The 17500-nt window shown below is 42.2% G+C and overlaps 2 protein-coding genes across 5 annotated transcripts in view; both read left to right on the top strand.

Moving 5' to 3' along the window:
- The window catches only part of traf3 (TNF receptor-associated factor 3), a 12267-nt gene extending 2793 nt beyond the window's left edge, over window positions 1-9474 (top strand). The window contains exons 1-15 of one of the 2 annotated variants that reach the window (XM_034576215.1): window positions 3969-4011; window positions 4297-4328; window positions 4554-4716; window positions 4808-4973; window positions 5992-6043; window positions 6140-6244; window positions 6436-6600; window positions 6797-6877; window positions 7009-7083; window positions 7242-7334; window positions 7404-7544; window positions 7668-7842; window positions 7919-8262; window positions 8350-8541; window positions 8617-9474. In XM_034576215.1, coding sequence (XP_034432106.1) covers window positions 3984-4011; window positions 4297-4328; window positions 4554-4716; window positions 4808-4973; window positions 5992-6043; window positions 6140-6244; window positions 6436-6600; window positions 6797-6877; window positions 7009-7083; window positions 7242-7334; window positions 7404-7544; window positions 7668-7842; window positions 7919-8262; window positions 8350-8541; window positions 8617-8652 — 1848 coding nt within the window. In that variant the 5' untranslated portion in view covers window positions 3969-3983 and the 3' untranslated portion in view covers window positions 8653-9474. Of the gene's footprint in view, window positions 1-3968; window positions 4012-4296; window positions 4329-4553; window positions 4717-4807; window positions 4974-5991; window positions 6044-6139; window positions 6245-6435; window positions 6601-6796; window positions 6878-7008; window positions 7084-7241; window positions 7335-7403; window positions 7545-7667; window positions 7843-7918; window positions 8263-8349; window positions 8542-8616 lie in introns of those variants that run through there. The other variant, XM_034576216.1, reaches the window with a different exon arrangement.
- Window positions 9475-9588: 114 nt separating this feature from the next.
- mipol1 (mirror-image polydactyly 1) overlaps window positions 9589-17500 on the top strand; it is a 48792-nt gene continuing 40880 nt past the window's right edge. For 2 of the 3 annotated variants that reach the window (XM_034576230.1, XM_034576229.1), the window contains exons 1-2: window positions 9589-9720; window positions 12323-12393. In XM_034576230.1, the coding sequence (XP_034432121.1) occupies window positions 12344-12393 (50 nt within the window). In that variant the 5' untranslated portion in view covers window positions 9589-9720; window positions 12323-12343. The remainder of the gene's footprint in view (window positions 9721-12322; window positions 12394-17500) is intronic. The other variant, XM_034576228.1, reaches the window with a different exon arrangement.

The following is a 17500-nucleotide window of genomic DNA, read 5'->3' as shown; positions in this document are numbered from 1 at the left end:
GAGAGAGGGACAGAGAGAGAGACAGAGGAAGAGACAGAGGAAGAGAGAGAGGGACAGAGAGAGGCTCAGTTTTTCATCTGAATTTGAAGGATTTGAACGAGAGAGAATTTAAATCTAAAGATCGGTGATTTGATTTAATGATCAACTGATCTTCTTCATGTTATATTGATCGACTCATTGATTGTTTATTGATTAATGGACTGATCAAGCATGAAAAACTAATACAAGTAAAAATAAGATAAAAACCAAATAAACTACTTTTAACTTAAAGTATGGGATTGTGAAACTTCTTTTTTCCAGTAGGTAGAGCTATGACTAAATATTGTAATGTAGATTTATACGATTAACACTCATTTTGAAATGAGACTCCACATTCTATCTCGGCAGATGTTTGACGTTAGCCTGCGAGTGAGAAATGGAATCAGAAGAAAATATCAATAACGACCCCACTGTGTCCGTACGGATAAATCTGGTCCTGTTCAGACCTGAATGTGTCCAGCGATGGGAATTCATGTCCCTGCTCTACACGCTAATAAACACAGAGCTCATTTGTGTTTACTAAGACAAAATGATGTTTAAACCGGGTCTGAGTATTTGATGTGTCAGAGGACAATACTTCTGTGTGTTGGCACAAGTGAGAGAGAGAGAAAGACGTCAGGATGAAGAAAGATTTTACCAATTTGAAAAAAAACATCATTATGTGGGGGTCAATGTGTCGGTGGCCACAAAAAAATCAACGTATGGACACTGAGGAGACTAAAAATATTCAGATTCATTTTGAAATTGCAGCAGTTTAGTGAAAGACAAAGCGGAAACCATTGCAAACTGTGTTTGCCATAGTATCAGCATCATAACGTAAAACTACAAATTTATATAATCATCTTCAACATGATCACAAACTGCAAAATGACGAAGGTGTCAAGGCCAAGAAAACGTCGCCCGACAACAGATACGAACAATGGATCAGGAACAATCATAGTTTGGTTGCGTTTCCTTTTGGAGCTCAATGAATGCTATAAACATTCATTTTAACAGAGAAATTAAGAATCATGATTTCAATGCCAGGAGGAAAATTCTGATTTGAATTTTTTTCACTGTGTAACACAACAAGACACATGTAGACATCCAAACTATTGTTGTGCCATACAACCATTTTCTTCACTGTTGAATTATAGATTTGTGATCTGTTGTAGAGTGTAGAGTTCGTAATTAACATTTGTGCTATGATTGATAATCTTGAACTTTGGCTCCATCTAGTGGAAAATAGTTGGGACAGAATTTGTTTGCGGTACACAACATTAAAATTCCCAATGCAGCCATGGACACCGTTTAATCATATATACTCACAACATGAAAACATGTCATATCTGTTGCCAGAATGTGTCGCCATGACAAAAACTGAATATTGGCATGTACACGTCCTTAGGACTCTTGTCAAACATGTGAAATTTGTGGAAGATTCGACAATTTATATGAAAACTACAGCAACTTCCTTTTTCATGGCGAAAAAAAAAAAAAAAAAGTGATCATGAAGGTCTTTTACATTACATTACATTACATCACATCACATTACATCACATTACATTGAGCTGACGCTTTTATCCAAAGCGACTCACAATAAGTGCATCAACCAACCATGAGGAACAAACCAGAACAACAAGAATCAAGAAAGTAAAATTTCTTCAAAAAAGCAAAACTACAAAGTTCTATAAGTAAGTGGCATTTAAGTGCTACTAAATTGTTAGTTTAAAAATGTATTCAAGGTGTAGTCGGAAGAGGTGTGTTTTTAGTTTGTGGCGGAAGATGTGTAAACTTTCTGAAGTCCGGATGTCCATGTGGAGCTCGTTCCACCGTTTAGGAGCCAGGACAGGAAACAGTCGTGATGTTGATGAGTGTTTAGCTCATAGTGGGGGAGCAACAAGCTGATTGGCCGAGGCAGAGCAGAGTGAACGGGCTGGGGTGTAAGGTTTGACCATGTCCTGGATGTAGACTGGACCCGATACGTTCGCAGCACGGTACCAAGTACTAGTGTTTTGAAACGGATGTGGGCAGCTACTGGTAACCAGTGAAGGGAGCGGAGTGGTGTGAGTGAACTCAGGTTAAAGACCAGTGGAGCTGCTGCTTCCTGGATGAGCTGCAGAGGTCGGAGGGCAGCAGCAGGTAGACCTGCCAGGAGGGGGGGGCAGTAGTCTAGGTGTGAGATGACCAGGGCCTGGACCAGAACCTGCACCGCCTTCTGAGTGAGAAGGCGGCGTGTTCTCCTGATGTTGTGCAGCATGAATCTAGAGGAACGTGTTGTTACAGTAATGTTGGCAGTAAGGGAGAGTTGGCTGTCGAGGTCTTGAGGCTTCTACGACAAAGTTTATGGTGGATGTGGTCAACCTGCTCTGTAAAGCAATCAAAGCTAGGGACGTCACGAGAACCGATACTTCGGTACCAAGTCGATGCCAAAATTCCCAAAACGTCATGGTATTTTGTTTATAGTATCAAACAATACAGACCCGCTGCTGCCGGATGGTTGCCGCCGCTGCTTTGGGATCGGGGCAGGTGCACATCGCATGTCCGGTGTCCTTGTACCGTGCTCTATTAGTCTTATCAAGGTTAATTTTCAGGTGGTGTGCGGACATCCACTGAGAGATGTCAGTCAGACAGGCAGAGATTCCTGCTGCTACCTGTGTTTCAGATTGAGGAAACGAGAGGATTAGTTGGGTGTCATCAGCGTAGCTGTGGTAGGAAAAGCCATGTGAGTGAATGAGAGAGTTGGTGTACAGAGAGAAGAGGAGGGGACCCAGGACGGAACCTTGAGGGACCCCAGTAGTGAGAGGACAAGGTTCAGACACAGATCCTCTCCAAGTTACCCAGTAAGTGTGGTCGTTGAGGTAGGATGAGAGCAGGGAGAGAGCAGAGCCTGAGACTCCCAGGTCCTGAGGGGGGGGGAATAAGGATCTGGTGGTTCACTGTGTCAAATGCAGCAGAAAGGTCTAGAAGGATGAGGACAGAGGAGAGAGAGGCGGCTCTAGCAGTGTGAAGCTGCTCAGAGACAGCAAGGAGGACAGTCTCAGTCGAGTGGCCTTGAAACCAGACTGGTGAGGGTCAAGAAGGTTGTTATGGTGGAGATGGGAGGAGAGTTGATTAAAGATCGCTCGCTCAGAGCTGTGGAAACAAAGGGAAGAAGAGAGACAGGTCTGTAGTGGTTTACTTCAGACGGGTCGAGGGGGGGGGGGTTTCTCCAGGAGAGGGTTTACTCTTGCCTCCTTCAGAGAGTTAGGGAAACAGTTGACAGGGAAGTGTTGATAAGATGGGTGAGAAAAGGAAGAAGGTCAGGAGCGATAGACTGGAGAATGTAAGATGGGGTCAAGGGGGCAGGTGGTCGGGGGGGCGGAGGTTACCAAGGTAAGAACTTGATTGGGAGACCGGGGGGGTGAAAGAGGAAAGCGAAGGGGATGAAGATGAAGTTGATGGAAATGTTACAGAAGGAGGATTAGAGAATGAGGAGCGTAGGTCATCTATCTTTTTTGTGAAGTAGTTGACAAAGTGGCTTGGTAGAAGGGGGGGGGGTCAAGGAGGTTGGAAGAGATGGAGAAGAGTTTTTTGGGGTTCGATATGACCAACCAAACCAATATTTCTGTCCTTTCTGCTTCAGATGGTAAAAATATTTGGGAACGTGCTTTTGTCACAATTTGAAGTGCACGATACTCCGCTTCTTGTCAGACTTTAAATATCCAAAATATAACCGCACTACTGAATTCCTTGGACCCTTTTCAACAATGTCCTCTTCTTTTGAGCCAGTGTCCATTGTCTTCTTCAGTAACTCTGTCGCTCCAGTTTTCCTCAACATTTTCTGTCTCATTTTCTCTTTTATCTCCCACTCCTGACTTACTGGTGTGCACAGCTGCAGTCGCTCAAACATTAGCACGTGTGCTGCTACTACGCTCTATGTGCATCAACCTAACCTGACGTGGCTGTAACTCTATTCCAGCCACATGATTGGTTTTGGCGCGGCGCTATTCTCAGTAGGGTTAGGGTTAGTCTGTCAAAAAAACAATGGAATGAGTTCTGTCATAACCCGACGTCTTATATTTCTATCGAGGAAAAGTTATTGGCATGTAGGTTTTGGGGCCAGGACTCTTATCATAATGTAAAATTTAGGGAAGATTTGACGATATGAGAATTACAACAACTTACTTTTTCATGGCGATTAAAATATGTTGCGATCACGCGAGGTGTCATTGACAAAATCAAGAACGCCTTAAGATTATTCTGAACAAATATGAAGTCAATCTGAATAATTCCTCACAAGGAGTTTGAAAGTAGGACACCTCCAAATGGGAATAACTAGGATAGATAAAAATGTCGAACTTTCTGTTGGATTTAATTGATAATAATAATAATAATAATATCAATATCCTCTACAAAATCAATTGATCTCTCACACCTTCGGTGCTCAGGCTCTAATAAACAACAGTCATGTATGAGAAAAGCGATGAGTTGACCTGCAGGTTGACGTCCTTCTGGGCTTTAATTTTAAACCTAACCCCCCCCTCGTCCCCCAGGTCATGTCAGCAGGGAGGAGTGCTGACGGGAGGGAGGTGCAGATTCCCCTCCAGCAGGTGGCGCCCTCTGTGGCTGCCTCCCTCGCTGTGGTCTCTCCCATCACCCCACCCTCTCACCGCCCAGCCAATCCCTGGCCCCCCAGCGACCCTGCTGCTTCTCACGGTAGAAGAGATTTTCTGAGTACATGTTTAATAGATCTACAGTGGACAGTAAAGCAGCAGGTGAGTGAACGCAGGTGTGTCTCTGTGCTCAGGTGTCGCTGCAGGTTTCTTGCCTCTTCATGAAGGATTCAGAGATCACTTTGTAGAAACTCCAGAAGCCAAATACTGCTGCGAGGTGTGCAGGCTGGTCCTATGTCAGCCTCGCCAGACCGAGTGTGGACACCGCTTCTGTCAGAGCTGCATCAACCACATCTTCAGGTGAGTCGGACAGATCTTATCACACCTCCGCTTCACACTCCGGTGCTGGTCTATAGGGTTGTGAGGGAACCCTGGTCAAACCTACCACCCCAACATTTAATCTTCTCTGACTCACGCCACATCCTTCCACCAAATAATCTGCCTGGTAGTTTTTTGCGTAATCCTGCAAACTAACGGACTGACAGACTATACAAAAATAACCTCCTTGACAGAGATAAAAATCTTCTGAAAGCTGTAGCTCTATTCTAAGGATGTAAATGGTGTTCGATGATTTCCAGCTCTTATTCCTGTTTTGTTAAAGGGCCCATATTGTGTAAAATACATTTTCTGGGCTTTTACTATCCGTTATTACTTGAAGGGGGTCAGTAGGTGGCCTCAAAGTAGGAAAACAGTCACTCCGCGGACTTTTTCACTCTAAGAAATATGTTATTGAAACGTCGCGTTCTGTACTTTCTCTCCGTATGATGTCATCATGGAATCGCACTCTTCTCTCAGCCCCACCCAGCCGGTACCAGTCCAGCCTCCAAACCCACCCCCCCTGTTTTTTTTTACTTTAAACCACTGATGTATCATCTTAGGGGTACCAATACCTAAAATTAAATCCCGGAAAGGTGTAAAATATGGGCCCTTTATGCACTTCTACGTTTCTGTGGATGTGATGTGATTTGGGGTGGCTGTGGAGGAATTTCAGCGGGTCGTCAGAAAGTCTGCGGTTCAATCCCTGTCTCCTTTCTGCATGCGTAAGTGTCCTTGCGAAAGATCCTGAACCCAAACTGCCCCTGATGACTATGACGGTGTGTGGAGAGAGTGTGCTGCATATAGACCAACTGTATGAATGTTTGTGTGAATGGTGACTGGTGAGTCTGTAAAGATTTTTGAGAGGTCATCTAGACTAGAAAAAATCTAATTAAATACAGATCATTTACCATTTGATATAGCGGTTCCTCCTCTGACCAGCAGGTGTCAGGTGTTTGTCTCCTGCTGACTCAATAACTTTATGTCCTCTGTCCTCCGGCAGTCAGTCAAACCCGGTGTGTCCAGCTGACATGGAGCAGCTGTTTAAAGACAAGGTGGGCTGGATGTGACATCACGACACACACCATATTGACATTAATTATTAATTGATTATGGATCAGTTGTTGAACATCCTGTGGTTTGTGTTGAAGATCTTCAGAGACGTTTGCTGCCAGCGGGAAATCATGGCTCTGAAGGTTTACTGTCGCAGTGAAGCCAATGGCTGTCAGGAACTGATGAGTCTGCACCAGATACCTGTGAGAACATGTTCATGTGGTAACAGAGAACCGTTTGTACTGAAACTGGCTATAGGTCCAATATATGGTCTGTGTGTGGATACCTCATAAAGTTCAGGTCAAATATCCTGATTCTGTTCCAACGACCAGGATTTATATAAAAGTTACAACATATCTCTGTGTGTTTCTCACCTGTCTGTCTGTCTCTGTAGGACCACCTAAATGTGTGTCCATTCTTTGAGGTTCCCTGTCCATTGGGTAAATGCAAAGAGCGAATGATGAGGAAAGAGATTCCCGACCACCTGAGCTGGAAATGTAAACACAGAGAGACCACCTGCGAGTTCTGCATCACCAAGATGCCTCTGACTGACCTGCAGGTAGCCTGTGACTTCACTTCCAAGAGATCTGCACCATTGTTCCTAGGGACTAGTTTTGAGACTAGTTGCAACTAGGAACAGAAGCCTCAGTCCAGATTGAACTGTCTGCTGATGTCTGGAGGTTGTCACTGTTCAAGAACCTGAAGTGTTCTTTACGAGCAGGAAATGGTTTCAGATTAAATTTGTCTGTTTTCAGAAACACAAAGAGACGGTGTGTCCAGCATTCCCAGTGTCCTGTCCAAACCACTGCTCCTCTTCCTCCCTGCCCCGGAGTGAGGTACTGACCCGCGTCATTCTCCACCTCAGTTTAGTTTAGTGGTTTCATCTGTTTAACCTATCACAAGCAGGATTGATTGATTGATTGATTGATTGATTGATTGATTGATTGATGTTGACCTGATGTTTCAGCTGTCCAGTCACCAACACGACTGTCCTAAAGCTCAAGTGATTTGCCAGTTTCACCGTTACGGCTGCACCTTCAAGGTAACTAATCGTCACATGTTCTCAAATTGTTAGACAATAAATTATCAATAAACAATATTCAGAATATATTAATAAGTAATGATATGAGTGATAAAGTATAGTTATAATAAAGTACTTTAATAACAATGTATATAACACTATGTTTGTTTATGCTACAGGGTCTGAACCAGGAAATGAGGCAACATGAGTCGACCTGTGCAGCTGAGCACCTGAGGATGATGGCCAATAGGAACTCCTCATTAGAGAACAAGGTAACCATAGCAACCAGTTGCAGGTCACAGAATGTGCGTTCTGTGGCTCATGTTTGTGTATGTCTGCAGGTGGAGGAGGTCAAAGGTGAGCTGTTGGAGCGCTATAAGGTTCTTCCGGCTCTCAGCAGTCGTCTGTCAGACCTGGAGAACCAGAACGACGAGCTGAGAGACAAGAACCGACAAATGGAGCAGAAGTTCTCCACCATGCAGGTACTGATGTTCCATGTGTTCTTTGGACTGGAGGTCAAAGGTCACAATCAAATGGTTGATATGATGAAGTGATTTTGTAGATATGGTAAATGTTTGGTTCTTAATTGGTTTCTCTTACCGCAGAAACTCATGAGTTCTCACTCAGAGAAGCTGCTAGAGGTGGAGCTGGAGCTTCGTTCTCTGCGTCTCCTCAGAGACGAGGTCGAGAACCTGAGAGGAACTCTGGAGAGCGTTCGGGTGAGGCTGACTGCTCTGGAACAAGGACGCAGCGGAACCGGACCCTCTACACACACTCTGGGTCAGAACACGTAAAGGGTACTGGGGACACACACTGTTGATCAATAACCCAATAATCAATATCCACCTCTCTGCAGCACCCCTGGAGACTCAGCTTAATCGACACGACGACATGCTAAGTGTCCACGAGATCCGATTGGCTGACATGGACCTGCGTTTCCAGGTGTTGGAGACGGCGAGCTACAACGGGACTCTGATCTGGAAGATTCGCGACTACAAGAGACGGAAACAGGAAGCTGTGGCGGCAAAGACACTGTCGCTGTATTCACAGCCATTTTATACAGGATACTTTGGATATAAGATGTGTGCCCGAGTCTACCTGAATGGAGACGGCATGGGCAAAGGGACACACCTTTCGCTGTTCTTTGTGGTAATGAGGGGCGAGTACGACGCCCTGCTGCCCTGGCCCTTCAAACAGAAAGTACATATCACTTCCTTTCTTGTGTCTGACTGATTTATGGTGACAGCGCTGTACATTCAACTGTCTTGTCGTCTGTCGTCCTGTCAGGTGACTCTGATGCTGATGGACCAGGGTCCGTCCAGGAAACACCTGGGCGACGCCTTCAAACCGGATCCAAACAGCAGCAGCTTCCGACGCCCTGCTGCAGAGATGAACATCGCCTCCGGGTGTCCTCTGTTTGTGTCTCAGAGTGTCCTGGAGACAGGCAGCTACATTAAAGACGATACCATCTTCATCAAGGTGGGGAGATGCCTCCTACTATTCGTTATTGATTGATTAACAGACTGATCAATTTATGTATTGATTGATTTATAGGTTACCGTGGATACCTCTGACCTACCTGACCCTTGATGTTGCGACCCTTCTGACCGCGTTGGTCTGAGATTAACTCACCAGATCATGTCCAAAGAACAAAGGATGATGGGAAGGATCAGTGACGCAGACAGAACAGAAGAAGTCAGGAATACAGGAAGCAGCCAATTTGAGTCAACTATACACAGACCAGAGGGATTGGCTGATCCGGTGTTTGAATGGATCAGTGTTGCCATGACGTCGCAGCGGTGACATCACTCAGAGCAAACATGGCCGCTGCAGCCAGGACATTGTTGCAGCTCATTATTGATGCTATGCATCAAGCTTTACTTTCTGTTTATTACCTGTTTAACAAGGCATGCTGGGAAATTCACCACTGTCACAGAGGAGCACTGAATCCCAGATCAGACCAGTAGAGACCAGTGAAATCTAATTTATTCTTTAAAACCAGTAAAGTCCAGTGAATCTACTGAAGAGTCCATTTGATCAGAGGAGGATTGATTATTGATTATTGACGTCTTGTGAAGTGGGTGTTGATGAATCTTCAGTTTTCCTCCTGTTGTCAGTAGAAACAATAAAACGAATAGAAACAGTAGAAACCAGAACAGGTGCGTTCAGTCATGACTTCACCTGCAGGTGGAAACATTTTGACCCTTGAACTCTGATCTAAAACTGTTCTAAATTATTTAGAGGAGCGGAATATTCAGATGTGAGTCCACTAGAAGCCACTAGGGGGCGCTCAGCTGCTGCAGCTCCTCTGTGGTCTCTGTGAGTTTCTCAGCTTGGACAGAATTCATTGATTCATTTGCACAGTTTGAATGTTTGTTAACGTGTGACAATAAAATAACGTGAAAACGAAAATGCCTCTGATTTGATATTTTACCTTATCTTATTATTTGTTAGGGTTAGACACTTTTACCACACTCCAGCACAGTAGGTGGCGGTAATGCACCTTAATGCTAGCTGCCACTCGCTTTTAAACAGAAGAAGAAGAAGAGGACCGCTGAAGCTGTAACAAGTCACCGGTTGATCTGCGACAGTTTCTCATTAAACCACCGGAACCGGATTTTCCCTGTTGGACGAACCGAGACGTTTCAGCGACACGCGGTGAGTTTAACGTTGTAAGAACCGGCGCCGGTAGATACGGTCGAGCTGCGGCAGGCGAACTAGCTAGCAGGCTAGCAAGCTAACAGGCTAACAGGCTAACTGGCTAACTACTGTTGATCTCAGGGAAGTTTGAGGTTTTAATAAGACTCCTCACATGTAACCAGGATCATCAACCTCACTAACCCGGGTTAATTATGACCTGGGTTAATTATATGACATGTTATACATGAACATTGTGTATAGACGCAGCAGATCTTCACGGAGTCGTGTTGGAGACATGCTCAGAACAAAAAGGAGAAATAAGGATGAATTATTAAAGTAAAGAAAACAAGGTCTGTTCACAACTCTGCTGTGATCATCACGTCAGCTTTGAAAAACGTTATTTAAAACGGGTTTGGATTATTTCACACAGTCGTACATTCACGTCCATATCACAAACTTTTCTTATTTTGTGCTGGATTGAAAGAAAGTGGAACTTCTCTGACAGTTCTCCTCAGCCCTCTGTGATTGGTCAGCTGCTGTCTGAGGATAATCTCTGCTGAGGTCAGTAACACTTTCTTTTTCTTTCTCTTCTCAGATTAAATGTTTTCCCTGAAGACTTTTCTTCTGTGTGAATCTGCATCTGTGCAGCGACTGTTTTCTACCAACACCTTACCTGTTTTCACTCTTTTTACCAAGGTAACATGTTATATCATCGATTATATATCACTGATGTAGGTCCTGTATCAATTATATATCACTGATGTAGCTACTGTATCGATTATATATCACTGATGTAGGTCCTGTATCGATTATATATCACTGATGTAGGTCCTGTATCGATTATATATCACTGATGTAGCTACTGTATCGATTATATATCACTGATGTAGCTACTGTATCGATTATATATCACTGATGTAGCTACTGTATCGATTATATATCACTGATGTAGGTCCTGTATATAATCAATTTTATATCACATAGTGTATCATATATTGATATCAATGTATCAACAGTTGTCTATGTCTTTAGGATCCATGTTCTCTCTGTGATGAAGCGAAAGAAGAGCTGGAACCTTTCAAACACAGAGTGAGTCAAACAAGTCCAACAACATGTCTGACTAACAGGTTGTACCACAACATGTTTGTCCTACACTTCAGAAATGTCCATAAGAAACATGTCTGTGACTGAAACATTGATAAATCTGGGACATATTGTTCAGTTTGTCGATTGTTGTTCTCGTCAGTGTTACTGTTGTTGATGGTCTTTGTTGTCATGACGACTATGATGGGATGAAACAGTCTGCTGCTTACAGACTCTGATCCTCGTAAAGTTGTTGTAACAACAGTTGGACGATGTAACAACATCAGAGTTTGTGTTTATGTCCTGCTGACATGGCCATGAGGAGTTTCTTCATGTTTAACATGCTACATGTGATGTCTCTGTCTGTCCCGCAGTTTATCCTGCAGCAGGTGGACATCAGTCTTCCAGAGAACAGGGTGTGGTTGGACAGGTACAGGTGGGACATACCAGTCTTCCACCTGAACGGACAGTTTGTGATGAAACATCGAGTGGACGTTCCTCTGCTGGACAGACTGCTGCGGGATGCTGAGACACAACAGACATGATCTTGTTATAATTATTGTTCAGAATGTAAATATAACAAAACAAACAATTAATGAATCAACGTCTTTGTTCAAGAAATGTTGTCAATGTCCTCAATGTGATGTCGGCTGCAGAAAATAAAACTATAGTTTAAAAAACGTTGTCTTCTTTGTTCGGTTTATTGGCAGGTGGCCAACAACGTAAAGGTTCAATACCGCCATCTAGTGTATCTACTTCTTCTTCTTCTTTAGGGTCAGGGTTAAACCTAACCTTTAATGAAGATGATCAGCAACTGTATATAAAGACGACAGGTGATAATCGTGTTTCAAACATCTGTTTGTGTTAACTGTTTGTTAATGTACTCATATGATGTCACACAGAAACAATAACAGAACATCAGTCTTTGTGTTTTAATATTAACCCTGAAAACGACACCTGAGTCACCTGAGTCACCAAGCTCATCAAAGATTTACCTGCTAAAGGTTCAAAGTCTCTAACTGTTGAACCAATCATATACTTCGTCCACCGATCTAACCTGCAAGCGCAGTGAGGTATGGAAGGTAGGGAGGTAGTCATGGAGATGGTCGGGTGTGTTTTCACTCTGGTGGAGGTGCGTTGATGGCGTCCGGCAGCAGAACGGTAGAGGTAAAGTTTGCTCTGCAGAGAGCAAAGAAGAAGATCAACAATCTGCAGCAGGAGCTGAACAAGTAAGAAATACGAGCGGAACCAGGACAATTAAACATTACAACGTTTCTGACGTCATGTTTTTAAATAAAGTGATGAAACGTTTGTGAGGCGAAGCGAAATATCAAGAATCTGAAGCGGGTAGAGTTTCTTAGAGATTTTATGATGATGTTTGTAATCTGTGAACAGATTAATGAAGCTGTAAACTAACTTAACTAACCCTGACTGAACTAATTTAAGAATGATGATGATGATGAAGAAGAATTCTCCAGTTGTTCTTTGTCTTTTAATTAACAGATCTGTTGGGTCTCATGTGTCTTTGTGTTTCCAGAGAAACTCAATCAGAAGAGACATGGACGCCCAGCAAGGAGCTCAGGGACTCTCTGGTGGACATGTACAAAGGTAAAAGCTACAAATACTTCACATGGTTACAAAAGGATTCAGACATTTTAGGACTGAGACAAATAAAGAGCAGAGAATGAAATGATACAAAATAAAATATTAATCTTATAACCTAATTCATTGCATTTATATAGCCTTTTTCAAAGTTCTCAAAGAAACTTTACATAGTGAGGGATAAAATAAGGAAACAATCAATATACTCTTTGAGAAAAAAAAAAAAAGAGGTATACTATGGAAAAAAAAAACTGACCTTTTTGAACGATAGCAGTGGTAATGCCACCTGTGGGGGGGTAATGAGTTCACAGAGAGGGGGTGGCGACTGAAAACGTCCTGTCACCCCAGGTTCGGCGCATGGTTCTAGGGACCTGAAGGAGGTTGGCATCAGCCGATCTGAGGAGGAGTCAGAGAGGTAGGGTGGAGCCAGGGTTGTTGAGGGTCTTGTAGGTAGAGAAATGTATCCTGTATTTTACCAGGAGCCAGTGGGGGTCATGGAGGACTGGGGTAATCAGTTGATCTGGACAATAAAATATTAAAAAAGACAATGAATGTCGTCACCCCTGCCTCTCGTTCAGTTTGGGATTGGCTCCAGCTTCCTGTGACCCTCAAAGGATAAGATGTGTCTGTGATGGATGGATGTAGGTGATAAAATGGTGTTCTTGCATTTAAAGGATATGTTCTAGGAAGTGATTCAAAGTCGTCAATGATTCTGCAGCTTCAGATCCTCGTCCAAACTACAGAGACCTGGGCCCTGGTCAAAAAGTCAAATCCCTTTCCCAACCAATATTCCTTGACCCTGATTTAAAACATCCTGAGGTGGATTAAAGATGTGAAGGAGAAGCTTTGAGAGGAAAACATGACTAACTTAATTTAACTATAACAGAAGGGCTAGGGTTAGGGCTAAATAAAGTTTCCTGTTTAAAACAAAATGACCAGAGAAGAGATGTTACCAGTTTCTACAGAGGACACATTACACTCAGAGAAAATAAAAAACAAACAAATTGAGCTGAAATGTTGAAATCATATAACAACATGAGAACTATAAGAAGAGGAATTATTTTTTGTGCTTTCCACAATCAAGGACTTAAATTACTTTTATATTTGTATTTAGTTCTGACTAGTTCAGTCCCCATTGTAAACTTGTCTGTTTGCAATGTGTCAGCAACAAAACAAATGTTGTGCTTTTACTTTGAAGAGTAATTGCCAAACGGCAAGTGATTCTATGAATGACAGAGATCAGCTCCTGTGTCTCAGTCTGAAGAAATATAAAATAATCTCACTATAAAAATGATCTTTGTTGATTTTGACCTGAGGTTTGACCCAGTTGTCCACAACAGCTGTAGTTTATATGAGGACCTAAAAGAAGACATGTTCAACTTTGTCCACAGACTCAAGACACACAACTTTATTTAGTTGTGATGACGATAATTATATTTGTATTTAATTGTGATGAGGATGATACTTGCTGATCTTTGTTTTTATATTTGCGTGGGTGTGTCCAGGTGAAACCAGGAGGTTACATCACTTTAAATGTTGCTGCCACAATGAATTGTGGGACATTTAGTCCTTTTCTCTCATAAAGGATGGTTCCGTGTTCACTCTGCTAAAGGAGATAAGGAAGCACCGAAGTTCCTTTCCTCATCATTTAGAGAATTCAAACAGCTCTTATTATATATTTTTAGATATGAAATACGTCATCTCACTCCGTTTGAAGCTTCCTGAGATAAAAGTGCAGCCCCGTCCCCTTCGGTCCTGCCTCAGGATCACAGAGGAGCAGTGACTCAAACCATCAGGTGCTTTACAGCCTATTATTATAGAATATTATTAATCACGTATATTTTCATATTAATGTTAAAATGTTGAATTTTGAATATTATTTTGATAGAATATCACTGATATTATTTGCATAATGACCTGTCGGAGTCTTAAATGATAAATACATGAGGGTTATGAGGGCACTTTGTAGTTTGGCTTTTTGAAGCTAATGCACTGATTGATTCTTGTTGTTCTGGGTTTGTTCCCTCATGGTTGATGCACTTATTTTAAGCCGCTTTGGATAAAAACATCAGCTAAATGAAATGTTATGTAATGTTAGGGTTACTCAGAAACACCATGTGATTATGTTTCATCAGTGAGGTGTAACAGGTCAGTTTGTCCAACAGGGGGAGCTGTGGTCCCTCATACAGATGAACGCATCAACAGCAGCGTGAAGAGAAGTTACTTATGATCCACATGGTTTCCATGCCAACGTACTGACTGTGTCCAAATGTTCAGTTAAAGTCAAATTAAATATTGTATTTCTATTTTTAACACATCACATAAATCATATTGCAGCAGCTTCTACTACGATTAGTCAATTTTTCTTAGGAGCCTTCTTAACTGAGTGAAATAACCTGAAGTATTTCAGCGACCTCCATAATAACAGCTGTTCAAATTCTCTCAACGATGAGGAAATGCTTCCTGACTTATCTCCTTTGGCAGAAGAAACATCAGACCATCGTCTGATTTCTTCTCTGTCACATCTGTCCAGTCAACAACAAACATAATGAACTTATAGTTCACAACATCATCATCACAACTAAATACAAATATAAAAGTCATGGACACAATCGATTTTTTCACGACTCATAGTTATATGGTTTCTTCCACGTATATCCCTCACATTATCATATTATTAACATTTATTAACATATCAGCGCACATCCTACAGCACAGAGTACCGCACATTTTATGTGGATCTTCTGTTATAAATAAAGTTGTTATTATAAAAACACAGAGTGTAAGTGGAGTCGGATTTTCTCTGCACTGTGGATCTCCTTTCCCAACTCTTTTCCTATTAACTTTCCTAACTCCTCTACATCTTACCTTGACCTTGTGACATATTCCATCGGGGTCAAGGAATAGTGGTTAGGAAAGGAGATTATTCACTGTGCTAAACTAAGGCTAATACATTGTTGCACTTTTTACAAACAGCAGAGTCCCTGTTTGTGTCTGTGATTCAGTTCAGCCAGTGAAGCGTCAAATGAAAACCACTTACAGCTGAACAGACCACAGGCGTGAACAGTTCCTTTAGTTTAACAGGGCTGAACGAAGCTTGCAAATCTGTGACTGGGTCAATGTCTCATAATAATCTGAGGTGGTATTGAAAGGGGAGGTGTGAACCGTGCTTCAGGCTGATTTAACTTTAACTCTTTCAGGTCATATTAACTTAAATTAGATTTTGATCCAGTATCAATGATATTGTTATTGATATCATTGTGATTGGTTGTTTAAGTATTGATCGTACTGATCTTTGTAATGATACTTATTGTTCCTGTTCAGTAACTGAGACAAGAAGAGGAAACTGAATTTATTCCCTGGCCTCAGTGATAATCCCTCGTCTGTCGCTGTCCCTCGCCCAGATCACATTCACCATATGACGGAGGAAACAGTTTTCAGTTTGTCGGAGCAGAGCCAGATTCCGCCCTCTCTTCTTCTGTGGTGTTTTCCTCCTCCACAAGATGTTAGGACAGTGTTACTGCACAGAAACAACATACGTGTGTAAATGTACACAGTGACAAGTTTTCTATTTTAATCAAATCTTCAAACCCTGTTTCCTCCAATCAATAAACACACACACACACACACACACACACACACACACACACACACTGGTCAGCAGATTAAAATAAGACATAAAGACAGAAGGAGATAAAGGCAGAGCGAGGATGTGAGTGAATACGGAGAGAGAGGAGGCATTCGTGTGAACTGTGTTTAATCTGCAGAGTGGGTGGTCCACACACACACACACACACACACACACACACACACAGTATTGTTATATGAGGGTGGGCTGCAGACAGGGTTGTTTGAACAGACTGAAGTAGCTGCTATTCATGTCTCTGTGTAGGAATCTGTGTGAGTGAGTGTGTTGTGTATTTGTATATATGTATAACAAAGATATAAAACGTATAAACATATTTATTAGTATAAAGTAATTTCATTAAATACATATAAACTGTAAAGTTTTATAAATATATATATGTTTAAATGTTTGTAACTACATAAGCAAGTGTAGTGACCAGAGTCAAACCAGCAATTTGGGTTTGTTATGTGCATTTGTGAAGTTCACTTTGTGTTTGATTCGCTCGAGAGTCTATGAGACACGTAATTTAACACATTGACGCACACAGCCAGAACATCAGGGTGAAAGTGACTGGAACGATCTGGAATCATCATCAGACATCATTGGTTAATAACTAAATACATGTGATTGTCATTTTACGACAGAGACGAACACACACACACTCACACTCTCTCTCTCTCTCTCTCTCTCTCTCTCTCTCTCTCTCTCTCTCTCCTGCAGACCGTAGAGAATTTCTTCTTGCAGATGTTTCTTCCAGGAACATAAATTGTACAGGTTTTTATAAAGATCAGTTCTATATGTGAGTGATTAGAAAAGAGCAGCCTCGATGTAGTGGTGCTGCCAGGGGGGGTCACCCGGATACTGTAAAGGCAAAATCTGAGTGTTTCACCACCCCCGCTTCTAGAGAAAGTCCTAGAGGAAACACTGTGATGATTTGCTTGAAACTGTCCAGCATCAATCATAGTCAGCAAGTCTCCAAGATGCAGGCGCAGCATTTGTTGTGTTTTATAAAAACATGGAGGAAGGAGCAGCAGGTGAAGCTGTAACATAATTCTTAGTATCTCTGGTCATAGCTAACAAATGCTAACATCCACTGGTGCCACATCGTGTGTTTAACAAATGCTCAAATTTGTCCCGACTTAATGTAACAAGTTGTCGACCTTCGATAAATAATGTAAATACTATCATCGTTTTTTTATCGGTAATATATATTATGTCGAAATAATGGTGAAATTACTATAGTTTGGGGGTTCGTAGTTATTTTTAAACATTTAACAATACCACGATAATACTTAACCCAAATTAGAGATCATGATGGCGGATCGTGGATCCTAGTGGTGGTGGCAGCTGATTGTGGTGAACGTTAGGCTGCATCATCCAGCGCGACCGGCTTGGTGGTGGATCAGTGATGGTCTGAGGAGGCAGATCCTTGGAGGGTCACACAGACCTCCATGTCATAGCCAGGTTCCCTGACTGCTGACCGGA

This window comes from Hippoglossus hippoglossus, chromosome 22 (assembly GCF_009819705.1).
Source record: "Hippoglossus hippoglossus isolate fHipHip1 chromosome 22, fHipHip1.pri, whole genome shotgun sequence".
Lineage (NCBI taxonomy): Eukaryota > Metazoa > Chordata > Actinopteri > Pleuronectiformes > Pleuronectidae > Hippoglossus > Hippoglossus hippoglossus.
Note: the sequence above shows the minus strand (reverse complement) of the source record. Positions and strands in the feature narration are given on the sequence as shown.